The sequence below is a fragment of the Haliotis rubra genome, unplaced genomic scaffold, assembly GCF_003918875.1.
Source record: "Haliotis rubra isolate DU_JTF1 unplaced genomic scaffold, ASM391887v1 Scf550, whole genome shotgun sequence".
NCBI classification, from domain to species: Eukaryota; Metazoa; Mollusca; class Gastropoda; order Lepetellida; family Haliotidae; genus Haliotis; species Haliotis rubra.
Window position 1 is genome coordinate 332,181 of NW_025767247.1, and position 16,837 is coordinate 349,017.

At 42.4% G+C, this 16,837-nt stretch overlaps 1 protein-coding gene across 1 annotated transcript; it reads left to right on the forward strand.

Moving 5' to 3' along the window:
• The first annotated feature begins 4,140 nt into the window (after nt 1–4,140).
• Nucleotides 4,141–12,951, forward strand: LOC124253766 (N-acetyllactosaminide beta-1,6-N-acetylglucosaminyl-transferase-like). Its single transcript, XM_046687592.1, has 3 exons — nt 4,141–4,273; nt 4,385–4,468; nt 11,417–12,951. Exon 3 carries the CDS (start codon nt 11,425–11,427, stop codon nt 12,727–12,729), a length of 1,305 nt encoding a protein of 434 aa, XP_046543548.1. The 5' UTR covers nt 4,141–4,273; nt 4,385–4,468; nt 11,417–11,424; the 3' UTR covers nt 12,730–12,951.
• Nucleotides 12,952–16,837: the final 3,886 nt, after the last annotated feature.

Genomic DNA, 16,837 nt, shown 5'->3' on the forward strand with positions numbered 1-16,837 from the left:
AAAACATCACCATACTCGTATCGGAGAACAATTTCACATTACATAAAGGTTGCCTTAATTGTGACACTTGTATTGGAAAGGAGTTGGAGCATCAACTGTCGGATGTTAATCGTAGATTAGAGTCTGCCTCACCGCAGAGTTGTGGGAACCCACAGACGCAGACAGTGTTGTACTGACAGTGTCCTGTTCTGTGACAGTCTAGTTCTGACATATCTGTACTAGCAGTGTTGTACTGGTAGTGTTGTACTGGTAGTGTTGTCGTGACGGTGTTGTACTGACAGTGTCCTGTTCTGTGACAGTCTAGTTCTGACATATCTGTACTAGCAGTGTTGTACTGGCAGTGTTGTACTGACAGTGTTGTCGTGACGGTGTTGTACTGACACTGATGTAATGACAGTGTTGTTGTGACGGTGTTGTACACACGCTGATGTGATGACAGTGTTGTCGTGACGATGTTCTACTGACGCCGATATAATGACAGTGTTGTTGTGACGGTGTTGTACAGACGCTGACATAATGACAATGTTGTTGTGACGGTATTCTACTGACGCCGATATAATGACAGTGTTGTTATGACGGTGTTGTATAGACGCTGATGTAATGACAGTGTTGTAATGACTGTGTTGTACAGACGCTGATGTAATGATGGTGTTGTTGTGACGGTGTTGTAGAGACACTGATGTAATGACAGTGTTGTTTTGACGGTGTTGTACAGACACTGATATAATGACAGTGTTGTCGTGACGGTGTTGTACAGACGCTGATGTAATGATAGTGTTGTTGTGACGGTGTTGTACAGACACTGATGTAATGACAGTGTTGTTGTGACGGTGTTGTACAGACACTGATGTAATGAGAGTGTTGTTGTGACGGTGTTTGTACAGACACTGATGCAATGACAGTGTTGTTGTGACGGTGTTGTACAGACACTGATGTAATGAGAGTGTTGTGACGGTGTTGTACAGACACTGATGTAATGACAGTGTTGTTGTGACGGTGTTGTACAGACACTGATGTAATGACAGTGTTGTGACGGTGTTGTACAGACACTGATGTAATGACAGTGTTGTTGTGACGGTGTTGTACAGACACTGATGTAATGACAGTGTTGTTGTGCCGGTGTTGTTCTGACACTGATGTAATGACAATGTTGTTGTGACGGTGTTGTACAGACACTGATGTAATGACAGTGTTGTTGTGACGGTGTTGTACAGACACTGATGTAATGACAGTGTTGTTGTGACGGTGTTGTAGAGACACTGATGTAATGACAATGTTGTTGTGACGGTGTTGTACAGACACTGATGTAATGATGGTGTTGTTGTGCCGGTGTTGTTCTGACACTGATGTAATGACAGTGTTGTTGTGACGGTGTTGTACAGACACTGATGTAATGACAGTGTTGTTGTGACGGTGTTGTACAGACACTGATGTAATGACAGTGTTGTTGTGACGGTGTTGTACAGACACTGATGTAATGACAGTGTTGTTGTGACGATGTAATGACAGTGTTGTTGTGACGGTGTTGTACAGACACTGATGTAATGACAGTGTTGTTGTGCCGGTGTTGTACAGACACTGATGTAATGACAATGTTGTTGTGACGGTGTTGTACAGACACTGATGTAATGATGGTGTTGTTGTGACGGTGTTGTTCTGACACTGATGTTATGACAGTGTTGTTGTGACGGTGTTGTACAGACACTGATGTAATGACAGTGTTGTTGTGACGGTGTTGTACTGACGCTGATGTAATGACAGTGTTGTTGTGACGGTGTTGTACAGACACTGATGTAATGACAGTGTTGTTGTGACGGTGTTGTAAAGACACTGATATAATGACAGTGTTGTTGTGACGGTGTTGTACAGACACTGATGTAATGACAGTGTTTGTACAGACACTGATGTAATGATGGTGTTGTTGTGACGGTTTTGTACAGACACTGATGTAATGACAGTGTTGTTGTGACGGTGTTGTTCTGACACTGATGTAATGACAGTGTTGTTGTGACGGTGTTGTACAGACACTGATGTAATGACAATGTTGTTGTGACGGTGTTGTACAGACACTGATGTAATGACAGTGTTGTGACGGTGTTGTTCTGACACTGATGTAATGACAATGTTGTTGTGACGGTGTTGTACAGACACTGATGTAGTGACAATGTTGTTGTGACGGTGTTGTTCTGACGCTGATGTAATGAGAGTGTTGTTGTGACGGTGTTGTTCTGACGCTGATGTAATGACAATGTTGTCGTGACGGTGTAGTACAGATACTGATGCAAAAGTGTTGGTAATTATTAAAAGTTTGAAATCAAACGAACTCAGAGAGTAGTCCGGATTATGGTGAAAAGTCCGGATTTGACAGACTCCACTGTATATTGAAAACTATAACCTAGTAGAAATATGCTTCGAGTGGATACAAAGAGCCCGTGCAAAGCGTTTTTTATTCAATACTACCGCTAACTAAAGATGTTTCCAATTTATAACAGTGTATGAAATAAGCCTAAAACCCAGCCAGACACCAGGACTGTTAACTTCAAAATGTTACCAGCCAAAAATGGATTTAACCAGACCAGACAATCCAAAGAAACATTCGTAACTACTCGTCCCTTTCCATAACCTGAAAGAAGACTTGTAGCCTTCTCGTGGTCATGTCCGGGAGAAATATTCCCCAATCCAATCAGAATGTGCGTATATACAGAAGAAATTTGGCAAAAACAGTTTTCATTTTGGCTTGCATAATTTTTTCCCAGACACTTCAAGTATATATTAATTATTGCATAGTCCTCCTGGGTTTCCTGAATTATATAACCAGGATATATCAACATTAAGCATGTTAAACATACCCTTTGAGGTAATTTCCTTTTCGTAGATGCCATGTTTGTTTTCCAAGTAAACAAGAGTTACATGCCCTTGAAAATAGTTCGGCGACTAGACTAATTCATTCTCTCTCCGCTTTTTGCGCTTAGGCAGAGTCAAGTTCAGTAAAATGGCTACGAGAGCGGTACGAGTCTTCTTTCAGGTTACGGAAAGGGACGAATAGTTACGGAAAGAGACGAGTAGTTACGGAAAGGGACGAATAGTTACGAATGTCCAAAGAAAATAACTCAATTTGTAGAAACTCCGTGCTTCGAGAGATGTCACATTTCGGCAATATTGATTTGTACACAACAGTGTTTCGAGTTTGCAGAAATCTGCGCATTGATAGGTGTCACGGTTTCAGTGTCTCAACGCAATGCTTTGAGCTTTCGATACGATAGTTCAATGTTCAAGCAGTAATTGTCAAGTCTAAATGTAACGCTCAGTTTGAAAAACAGATTTTAAGATATGGTGAATTTACTCAGATGTATGGAACATGTTATCTAAAACTTTTACAAGACCATCGGGCTTGCTAGCTCTAAATTTAGACCGTCTGTCAGCAATATTATTTTCTGCGGTTGGACGGGCCTTATTTCATACACTAGTCAAACATGCTATTAGAAATTACCGGCTTATCGCTTCTTTCTTTCCACGGTATATTTACGCTTCGCCATATGTCATTACAATATCACTACCGGGTGACGCCTGTGTAACACTATTTGCCGTGTCAAGCTGGACAGAAGATGACCAGCTAAGCAGGTTATGTCTATGGGAATCGCCTACTTAAGTAGATTCTTAGTCGTCCATCTGCGTTAAAAACAGGCAAGGCAGACAGACAAGCAGGATGGGGAGAGCGGCAGACAGCGGGAAGAGCGCGGTCAGACCAGCAGAAGGCAAGCCAGAGGAGGGACGAAGTGTCAGACTAACTTTGCCACTTCCCCATGAAGTCTCCGTAAACCGCTCGCCCTACCTCACATAGATGTGCTGGGACACATTCTTTGTACTCCACTGCAACTTGTGGTGTTTGAAGAGTGCCAGAGGTTTTACAATGGAAAGTGGAAGCAGACAGCTTCCGATCACAGAAAATATTACATTTTATTACCTGGAGAAATTAACCAAAACAAGGCCCATGACGAGACTTTGCTCTCTCAGCAAGCCATGCTGTCTAACATAGGGTTATTGAGTGGTGTGTGTGTGTGTCCAGCAAGCTGCTGTACATTGCGCTGTGGGATCAATGTGTATATTGTGTACCACTCGATGTCACCGGGAGAAGCTGTTACCTCGATCGGTTGAGTGATGAATAGACTGACGCCGATGCCTTCAACGTTCTCTACATCATAGATACATGTTTCCAGATCAACATCATCATGTACAGGGCGCTGAAGGTGGGACATTTACACCACTGAGATCAGTAAGTATGGTTGAAAAGCATCATTGGCAACAGGTGAACATCTAGCTCTAGCCACGACTTCAAGACTTTATGTACGAGAATGAAAGCGAACTGAACTCAATGTTTTTGCAGGCAGACCACCGGAGGGCGGTAGTGTTATGCGTCGATCCTCGACTACGTTCCTGCCCGTGCAGTAACAGCGTGATACGAAGGCTGGTGAGTTGGCTTATTGCTACACTACGGCCCGGTATCTCAGTTGTCTGGCATTATGAAACACTCTCTCCCAGACTCGCGTAGATGTAGACAGATGCAGATATACAAAAACATGCGCAGAAATATACACACCGACCGGACAATCCAGTGATCAACATCATGAACATCGATCTGCACAGTGGGCATACAATGACATGTGTCAACTACTAGTAAGTCAGCGAGCCCGACCACCCGCCTCTTATGATAAGCATGGGTTGCTGAAATGCAATTTAATCCCGGGTTCAATCACAGGTAAATACACACTGATATGCACAGGAACACAAGTACATATTGATATACACCGACACACAGAATTATATACAAACTTGCACACTCAGAAACAAATTTATATACACCGACTCACAGAGATATACACACTTGCACACTCAGGAACACACTTATTCACACCGACAAACAGAGATATACACACTTGCACACTCAGGAACACACTTATTTACACCGACACACAGAGATATACACACTTGCACACTTAGGAACAAACATATACACCGACACACATAGATACACAGACTTGCAAATCCAGTCACAAACTTATTTACACCGACACACAGAGATATACAAACTTGCACACTCAGAAACAAATCCATATACATCGACACACAGAGATATACACACTTGCACACTCAGGAACACACTTATTCACACCGATAAACAGAGATATACACACTTGCACACTCAGGAACACACTTATATACACCGACACACATAGATATACACACTTGCACACTCAGGAAGACACTTATATACGCCGACACACAGAGATATACACACTTGCACACTCAGGAACACACTTATATACACCGACACACAGAGATATACACACTTGCACATCCAGGAACACACGTATATACACCGACACACAGAGATATACACACTTGCACACTCAGGAACACACTTATATACACCGACATACAGAGATATACACACTTGCACACTCAGGAACACACTTATATACACCGACACACATAGATATACACACTTGCACATCCAGGAACACACTTATATACACCGACACACAGAGATATACACACTTGCACATCCAGGAACACACGTATATACACCGACACACAGAGATATACACACTTGCACACTCAGGAACACACTTATATACACCGACACACATAGATATACACACTTGCACATCCAGGAACACACTTATATACACCGACACACAGAGATATACACACTTGCACATCCAGGAACACACGTATATACACCGACAGACAGAGATATACACACTTGCACATCCAGGAACACACTTATATACACCGACACACAGAGATATACACACTTGCACATCCAGGAACACACTTATATACACCGACAGACAGAGATATACACACTTGCACACTCAGGAACACACTTATATACACCGACACACATAGATATACACACTTGCACATCCAGGAACACACTTATATACACCGGAACACAGAGATATACACACTTGTACATCCAGGAACACACGTATATACACCGACACACAGAGATATACACACTTGCACACTCAGGAAGACACTTATATACACCGACAGACAGAGATATACACACTTGCACACTCAGGAACACACTTATATACACCGACACACATAGATATACACACTTGCACATCCAGGAACACACGTATATACACCGACACACAGAGATATACACACTTGCACACTCAGGAACACACTGATATTTACCGACACACAGAGATATACACACTTGCACATCCAGGAAGACACTTATATACACCGACACACAGAGTTATACACACATGCGCATCCAGGAACACACGTATATACACCGACACACAGAGATAAACACACTTGCACACTCAGGAACAAACATATACACCGACACACATAGATAAACACACTTGCACACTCAGGAACACACTTATATACACCGACACACAGATATATACACACTTGCACACACAGGAACACACTTATTTACACCGACACACAGAGATATACACACTTGCACATCCAGGAACACAGGTATATACACCGACACACAGATATATACACACTTGCATATCCAGGAACACACTTATATACACCGACACAGATAGAGATATAGACACTTGCACACTCAGGAACACATTTATATACACCGACACACAGAGATATACACACTTGCACACTAAGGGACACCTTATATACGACGACACACAGAGATAAACACACTTGCACACTCAGGAACACACTTATATACACCGACACACAGAGATATACACACTTGCACATCCAGGAACACACGTATATACACCGACACACAGAGATATACACACTTGCACACTCAGGAACACACTTATATACACCGACACACATAGATATACACACTTGCACATCCAGGAACACACTTATATACACCGACACACAGAGATATACACACTTGCACATCCAGGAACACACTTATATATACACCGACACACAGAGATATACACACTTGCACACTCAGGAACACACTTATATACACCGACACACACAGAGATATACACACTTGCACATCCAGGAACACACTTATATACACCGACACACAGAGATATACACACTTGCACATCCAGGAACACACGTATATACACCGACAGACAGAGATATACACACTTGCACATCCAGGAACACACTTATATACACCGACACATAGAGATATACACACTTGCACATCCAGGAACACACTTATATACACAGACAGACAGAGATATACACACTTGCACACTCAGGAACACACTTATATACACCGACACACATAGATATACACACTTGCACATCCAGGAACACACTTATATACACCGGAACACAGAGATATACACACTTGCACATCCAGGAACACACGTATATACACCGACAGACAGAGATATACACACTTGCACACTCAGGAAGACACTTATATACACCGACAGACAGAGATATACACACTTGCACACTCAGGAATACACTTATATACACCGACACACATAGATATACACACTTGCACATCCAGGAACACACGTATATACACCGACACACAGAGATATACACACTTGCACACTCAGGAACACACTGATATTTTCCGACACACAGAGATATACACACTTGCACATCCAGGAAGACTCTTATATACACCGACACACAGAGTTATACACACATGCGCATCCAGGAACACACGTATATACACCGACACACAGAGATATACACACTTGCATATCCAGGAACACACTTATATACACCGACACAGATAGAGATATAGACACTTGCACACTCAGGAACACATTTATATACACCGACACACAGAGATATACACACTTGCACACTCAGGGACACCTTATATACGACGACACACAGAGATAAACACACTTGCACACTCAGGAACACACTTATATACACCGACACACATAGATATACACACTTGCACACTCAGGAACACACTTATTTACACCGACACAGAGAGATATACACACTTGCACACTCAGGAACATACTTATATACACCGACACACAGAGATATACACACTTGCACACTCAGGAACACACTTATATACACCGACACACAGAGATATACACACTTGCACACTCAGGAACACACTTATATACACCGACACACAGAGATATACACACTTGCACATCCAGGAACACACTTATATAGAGAGACACACAGAGATATGCACACTTGCACACTCAGGAACCTCCATATACACCGACACACATAGATATACACACTTGCACACTCAGGAACACACTTATATACACCGACACACAGAGATATACACACTTGCACACTCAGGAACACACTTATATACACCGACACACAGAGATATACACACTTGCACACTCAGGAACACACTTATATACACCGACACACAGAGATATACACACTTGCACACTCAGGAACAAACTTATATACACCGACACACAGAGATATACACACTTGCACATCCAGGAACACACTTATATACACCGACACACAGAGATATACACACTTGCACATCCAGGAACACACTTATATACACCGACACACAGAGATATACACACTTGCACTCTCAGGAACACACTTATATACACCGACACACAGAGATATACACACTTGCACACTCAGGAACAAACTTACATAGACCGACATACAGAGATATACACACTTGCACATCCAGGAACACACTTATTTACGCCGACACACAGAGATATACACACTTGCACACTCAGGAACACACTTATATACACCGACACACATAGATATACACACTTGCACACTCAGGAACACACTTATTTACACCGACACACAGTGATATACACACTTGCACACTCAGGAACACACTTATATACACCGACACACAGAGATATACACACTTGCACACTCAGGAACACACTTATTACACCGACACACAGTGATATACACCGACACACAGTGATATACACACTTGCACACATAGGAACACACTTATATACACCGACACACAGAGATATACACACTTGCACACTCAGGAACACACTTATATACACCGACACACAGAGATATACACACTTGCACACTCAGGAACACACTTATATACACCGACACACAGAGATATACACACTTGCACACTCAGGAACACACTTATATACACCGACACACAGAGATATACACACTTGCACACTCAGGAACACACTTATATACACCGACACACAGAGATATACACACTTGCACACTCAGGAACACACTTATATACACCGACACACAGAGATATACACACTTGCACACTCAGGAACACACTTATATACACCGACACACAGAGATATACACACTTGCACACTCAGGAACACACTTATATACACCGACACAGAGATATACACACACTTGCACACTCAGGAACACACTTATATACACCGACACACAGAGATGCACACCAGGAACACACTTGCACACCGACACACAGAGAACACACTTGCACACTCAGGAACACGCTTATATACACCGACACACAGATATACACACTTGCACACTCAGGAACACACTTATATACACCGACACAGAGATATACACACTTGCACACAGAGAGATACACAGGAACAGAACACACTTATATACACCGACACACAGAGATATACACACTTGCACACTCAGGAAACACACACTTATATACACACTTGCACACTCAGGAACACACAGAGATATACACACTTGCACACTCAGGAACACACTTATATACACCGACACACAGAGAGATATACACACTTGCACACTCAGGAACAGGAACACACTTATATACACCGACACACACAGAGATATATACACTTGCACACTCAGGAACACACTTATATACACCGACACACAGAGATATACACTTGCACACTCAGGAACACACTTATATACACCGACACACAGAGATATACACACTTGCACACTCAGGAACACACTTATATACACCGACACACAGAGATATACACACTTGCACACTCAGGAACACACACTTATTTACACCGACACACAGGATATATACACCGACACTCAGGAACAGAGATATACGACACACTAGATATACACACTTGCACATCCAGGAACACACTTATATACACCTTGACACACAGAGATATATACACACTTGCACACTCAGGAACACACTTATATACACCGACACACAGAGATATACACACTTATACACCGACACTCAGAGATATACACACTTGCACACTCAGGAACAAACATATACTCACCGACACACAGAGATATACACACTTGCACACTCAGGAACACACTTATATACACCGACACACAGAGATATACACACTTGCACACTCAGGAACACACTTATATACACCGACACATAGAGATATACACACTTGCACACTCAGGAACAAACATATACTCACCGACACACAGAGATATACACACTTGCACACTCAGGAACACACTTATATACACCGACACACAGAGATATACACACTTGCACACTCAGGAACACACTTATATACACCGACACATAGAGATATACACACTTGCACACTCAGGAACAAACATATACACACCGACACACAGAGATATACACACTTGCACACTCAGGAACAAACATATACACACCGACACACAGAGATATACACACTTGCACACTCAGGAACACACTTATATACACCGACACACATAGATATACACACTTGCACACTCAGGAACAAACTTATATACACCGACACACAGAGATATACACGCTTCCACAGACAGGAACACACTTGAATGACGTGTATTTCGGTGACCAGTGTGACGTGTATTTCAGTGACCAGTGTGACGTGTATTTCAGTGACCAGTGTGACGTGTATTTCAGTGACCAGTGTGACGTGTATTTCAGTGAATACTGTAACGTGTGTTTCAGTAGGCGCTGGTACGTGTTTTTGAGTGAGTGAGTGATTGAGTGAGTTTAAATTTATCGTCACATCGTCAATATTACAGCCATATCGTGACGAGAACAAATAATTGGTATACATAGTAAGTAAAAGTAAATTATAAAAAGCTGTCTACGAAGGACAGTACAATAACTAGATTATCACAGAGACGAATTTAAATCTAGTAATTAAATCTAAAACAGTTTAACTATAGATGACAATTCAATATTAAAACGGGTTATAGATTGCCAACAACTGAAGGTAGATCACCATACTAGGCACCATGGGTACTTACAGTACGTTTGCTTCCTGCATGGACCCTAACTGGATTTACACCATCCCTTCAGTTATAGGATATTCAAGCCACAAATTCAAAGAACATATATTCTACGATTAAAAAATAATAGTAGATTTAAATTTACAGTGAAATCCTTTGGGACTTACGTGCTGTATTTCAGTGACCACAGTGGCGTGTATTTCAGTGACCACAGTGGCGTGTATTTCAGTGACCATTGTGACGTGTACTTCAATGACCACTGTGACGTGTATTTCAATGACCATTGTGACGTGCATTTCAGTGACCACAATGAGGAGGAGGAAGCTGTACGCTGTATTTGGCTTGGTGGTCCTGTGTTCCTGGTACAAGCTTTATGCTGAACACACCATCCTCCTTCGTCACGAGGTCACACTGCCGGGGAGGAGGGGGCGTGTGGCTGCTGATGTCAGACAACAACACCCCTGCTTCTCCGACATCCGTGACAAGAGGAGGTTCCACTGTCAGGACCTAGTCCACGGCAGGGGATTCCATATGTTCGCCAACCAGAGTCTCTCCAATAACCGTCTCCACCCAGAGCAACACTGCAATTTCCAAACAGCTTTAAAAGACTGTGAATCACTGAAGGAGCACCACGGCTATATGGACAAGCCGGTGTCAGTGAAGGAGAAACAGATACCTATAGCTTACGCCATAAAGGTGCATAAGTTCCCGCGCCAGGTCGAGCAAATACTACGGAACATCTACCGACCTCACAACGTCTACTGTATCCACGTCGACGGGTCGTCCAGGCGGATGTTCCAAGTCATTAAACAGCTGTCTGAATGTTTTCATAATGTGATCGTTATTCAGAAAATAGATGTGGTGTATTTCTCGATTGGCCTGTTACAGACGGACCTTGTATGTATGGAGGAACTGTTGAAGTCGCACGTACACTGGGAATATTACATCAATCTAGCAGGCCAGGAGTTCCCCCTTAAAACAAATTTGGAAATAGTAGAAATTGTACAAGCTTTGAATGGAACTAACGATATCGAGGCATATCCCTTTCCCGACTTCATCAAATCCCGGTACTTGACTCACAAATACATAGAAAATGGCGTCCTAAAAAAGACACACATTCCCAAAGAGCCCTTTAAACATAACATAACGTTTTACAAAGGCAGCATGTACGGTCTGTTCTCCAGAAAGTTTGTTCAGTTTGTTATGACAAGCGAAATTGCTAGAGACTTTGTTCTGTGGCTCAACGATACCTTTGCCCCAGAGGAGATGATATGGGGGACGTTGAACGCTCTACCTAACGCACCCGGGGGCTACAGCGTGGTGGTGGACCACAAGAAAGGCAGCTTCCTATCGAGGGCGATGGTATGGAAGGATGACGCTGACACCTGTGCGGGGGAGTACGTCCACGGCGTGTGCGTGTTCAGCTTCAAAGATCTACCCTGGTTGACCCGCAGACCGGAAGTGGTGGCTAACAAGTTTGACCTTCAGAAGGACCAATTGGTCATCGACTGTCTTGAAAAGCAGCTGCAGGACCGGGCCTACACGGGAAACGCCTCCAGCCTCGACTGGACCTTCTACAACTCAGCTCCACATATGCATATTCGCAGAAATTAGGCAAGTGTTTCATTATTCATTTCCCAGTAAAGCATTGAGAAATCTTTATGGTAGACAGCACATTGTACAGAAAGACGAATTACAATCAAAATGATGTATGATTCTTTTCTTACCTTGTTTGACAGCATTTCGCCTGATATGACAACTGCTGAAGAGTGATTCATGAACGTAGGATGAATATGTAGTTGTACAATATTAAATGGTTTCGTATGATTGTGGAAAGTGTCGCTGTTATTTCTATAGATATTGGCTGTCCAGTCAAAGTACATGTGAAAGTACGGGTGGACAACGTGGAGAGGACACACCCGTACATGGCAAGCTTCATGTGTTCTCATGACAACCTGTGTGCATAATCAAATTACATCCGAGGTCCTTCAGTGCATTTAGAAATGATACACATCAGGACGAGAGGTTTATGCATGTCAACTTGTTTATTATGAGGAACTCTATGTTTAGGAGTATATCGTTACTCCTCCATCAGGTGAATGATGAACCTCAAATAGTTCATCACCTCAGTTATTTCACTTTCTGTTATGGCTGATTCCAGTTATAGTTCATCCACATCACCATGGGCTGAACGGTGATACTATCATTTGCATCATGAGTTACATTTGGAACGCCGTACGTTTCTGTTTTGCAATGCGAAACCCACTGTTGTTATAAATATAGTGACGTAGTTATCTGGTACTGCCAATAATCCAGCCCATGGTGATACGAGTGAACTATAACTGGAACCAGCCATAAGTGAAAGGAAATAACGGAGATGATTAACTATCTGAGATTAAAGAAAGCACCAGACCATGAGAGTGAGTCAGTGAATATTGTTTTGCACCGCTTTTAGTAATATTACAGCAATGTCACGGCGGGGACACCAGAAATGGGCTGCACACCTTGTACCCACGTGGGGAATCAAACCAGGGGCTTTGGCGTGACGAGCAAACACTCTAACCACTAGGCTATCCCCCCCACCCTTCCAGGCCATGAGAATATCTCACAGGAAATATGGAATTGCTGCCAGTCTGAAATTATACTATAATTCCTCAAAAATGTTTGTAAGATAAAGATTGATGAAGCTACTTTTCCAAGTTTGTGAGCTTCTTCTGTTATAATCCCCTTAAACAGGAATGAGGACACAGTCGTGCCTGAAAAATATAGCTGATATCATTCTTGAGCATTTTATGAACTATTTTCACAACAGTCTTACTATCAGGCTTTCTATCACACTGGGCAAGTATCCGAATACCAGGCTGGTTTCCACAAGACCAACTCACCTACAGACCACAACTTCAATTTATATGCATGAATATATTAAGAAAAAGAACTGTAAAGACGAATGAAACATACAACTTGATGGATGACAACTTCTGGTTTATTTGCGTTAAGCGACCTTTCGATGTAGATTCTTACATCGTTAATAACTTATCAAAATAAAAGTTTTTTATATGTCATGTTTCATTTGTTGACTCGCCAACTTCTGCCGATCAAACAACGGTAAAGACTTAAATCATAGGTAACGTCGGCAGACATTTTGTCACAAAAAGGCATTTGACTCTGTTGATCGTTCTAAATTGTCTCAACGTATCATCAACGGTGGCCTGGGATATGTGTTCCCTATGTACACAAGAGTTAAATTATGTGTTCGTTTGACATGTAATGTAAATAACCTAATAAATGTTCACCCACCGAAGAGATCATCTAAAGTTCAAGCTGCCACGTGGAACGCACAGTCAGCCAGGAATAAACTTTAGAAACTGCAGATTTCATTGTTGAATAGAACTTGGATGTAATGTTTATCACAGAATCGTGGCTCCGAACAGTTGGTGATGACAGTTTGATGACAGAAATGACACCCCGCTCTTAGTCTACTCCACAAACTGGATCGATGAACTTTAGTCTGTTTGCAGTGAAAACGTACCGATGAATTTCACTTTAAGGAAAAAAGTAAATCAAATAAAGTGAAATTAAGACTGCGAATCCTCATAAATTTGCCTTGCCAACTGAACATTTAAATCTCAGAATTTTATTCATTGTAGGACAAAAGTTGTTTAACAAACGATCATACATTCAAATCGCTATTATTGGTTTGTACAAGGGGGTGAGCGCAGTAGATTGAACAGTGAAACAAATGCACGTGCGGTTCGTGATGAGCGTTAACTTAGACCAACTCTACTTGTTCTCGGTGTTTCATTTAATGTGCATACACCCTTGTAATACAAACCAATAATAGCGATTTGCAACTATGATCGTTTGTTAAACAACTTTTATCCTAAGTTGAATAAATTCTGGTATTTAAATGTTCAATTGGCAAGGTAAAATTATGGGGATTCTTAATTTCTTCTTATTCGATTTACTTTTTTGTTTAAATTGACATTCATCGGTACGTTTTCACTGCAAACAGACTATAGTGGACCTGTATGAATCCACACTGGGTGACCTGCTAGACAAGCACGCACCCTCTGTTACACGAACCAAATGCACCTTGGTACAATTGTGACATATAGACGGCAAAAGTACACGGGCGTAGAGCAGAACAGAAGTGGAACAAATCAGGTTTAGAAGTTGACAGGCAAATATATAAGCAAGCAAGAACCGATTTGAAGAAGCTTATCCGGAATGCTAAGTCAACAGACTGCCGTGAGATGATTCTCTCCAACTCAAACGACCCTAAAGTTCTTTGGGATCTGTCAAAACTCCTAGGAAAAGGAGATCAAAAGCCACTTCCGACAGAGGAAAGTGATGAGAATCTCTCTAAAAAGTTCAATTCTTACTTCTTAACTAAACTTTTCAATATCCGAGCAGATTTAAGAACTCTGCAGTCTTCAACACCCAAAGATATTACGGCCCACGATCATATCTCAGGGGAACGACTTGCTCAGATTGAACCTGTGTTGGAAAGTGAAATGATAACCCTCATCAAGAAATCCAAGCAGACGACCTGTGAACTAGGTCCAATACCCACGAGTCTGCTGATGGAGGTGAGCGATGTTCTGATTCCTGTCATCACACACATCGTCAACACCAGTTTACAGACTACGACATCTACGACATCCGAGCAGAAAGCCCAACCCAACGGCTAACTCTGCCCTCAGAATTTCGCGTCGGCGTAGCCGTTGGAGCAGACAGTGCTTGCAATGGGGAGCACGTGAATGAAAAAGACTTCTCTTCAACGTTGAGTGACATTTCCTTCTTCGCCAAATTTACAGTCTGCCAACCTGACAGCAGACAGGTGTCTACAGTCTACAGGTGAACGTTACATCAGGACAGGTGTCTACAGTCTACAGGTGAACGTTACATCAGGACATGTGTCTATAGTCTACATCAGGACAGGTGTCTACAGTCTACAGTTGAACGTTACATCAGGACAGGTGTCTACAGACTCACAGGTGAACGTTACATCACGACAGGTGTCTACAGTCTACAGGTGAACGTTACATCAGGACAGGTGTCTACAGTCTCCAGGTGAACGTTACATCAGGACAGGTGTCTACAGTCTACAGGTGAACGTTACATCAGGACATGTGTCTACAGTCTACAGGTGAACGTTACATCAGGACATGTGTCTACAGTCTACAGGTGAACGTTACAACAGGACATGTGTCTACAGTCTACAGGTGAACGTTACATCAGTACAGGTGCCTATAGTCTACAGGTGAACGTTACATCACGACAGGTGTCTATAATCTACAGGTGAACCTTACATCACGACAGGTGTCTACAGTCTACAGGTGAACGTTACATCAGGACAGGTGTCCACAGTCTACATGTGGCCGCTCTACCATTTTGGCAACAGAACCTGATACCGCCAGACCACACGTTGCTCCACCTGTATCGCAGTATCTTAATCAGAACAACGGAAATGTGTTACCCTGGATTTGTCCCCCACTGAACACGATGCAATAGAACGACAACCACGTCACCCGAATCCAACAAGCTGCAGGAACGCCGACAAATCCTTCCTCGGATATGAAATTATCTTCCGTAAGACTTCCATCGTTTAGTAGCCTCAATGAGGTGAAGGTGCCAGGCATGCATCAATGCACAAGGTGGACATACTTGCTACTGACCTTTTGAACTTTCTTGTGATACCTCCCCCTCTTGTTTTGTGGCT

Bases quoted from the DNA above. Each gene is read 5' to 3' on its own strand.
- LOC124253766 (XM_046687592.1), top strand. From the start codon at position 11,425: ATGAGGAGGAGGAAGCTGTACGCTGTATTTGGCTTGGTGGTCCTGTGT.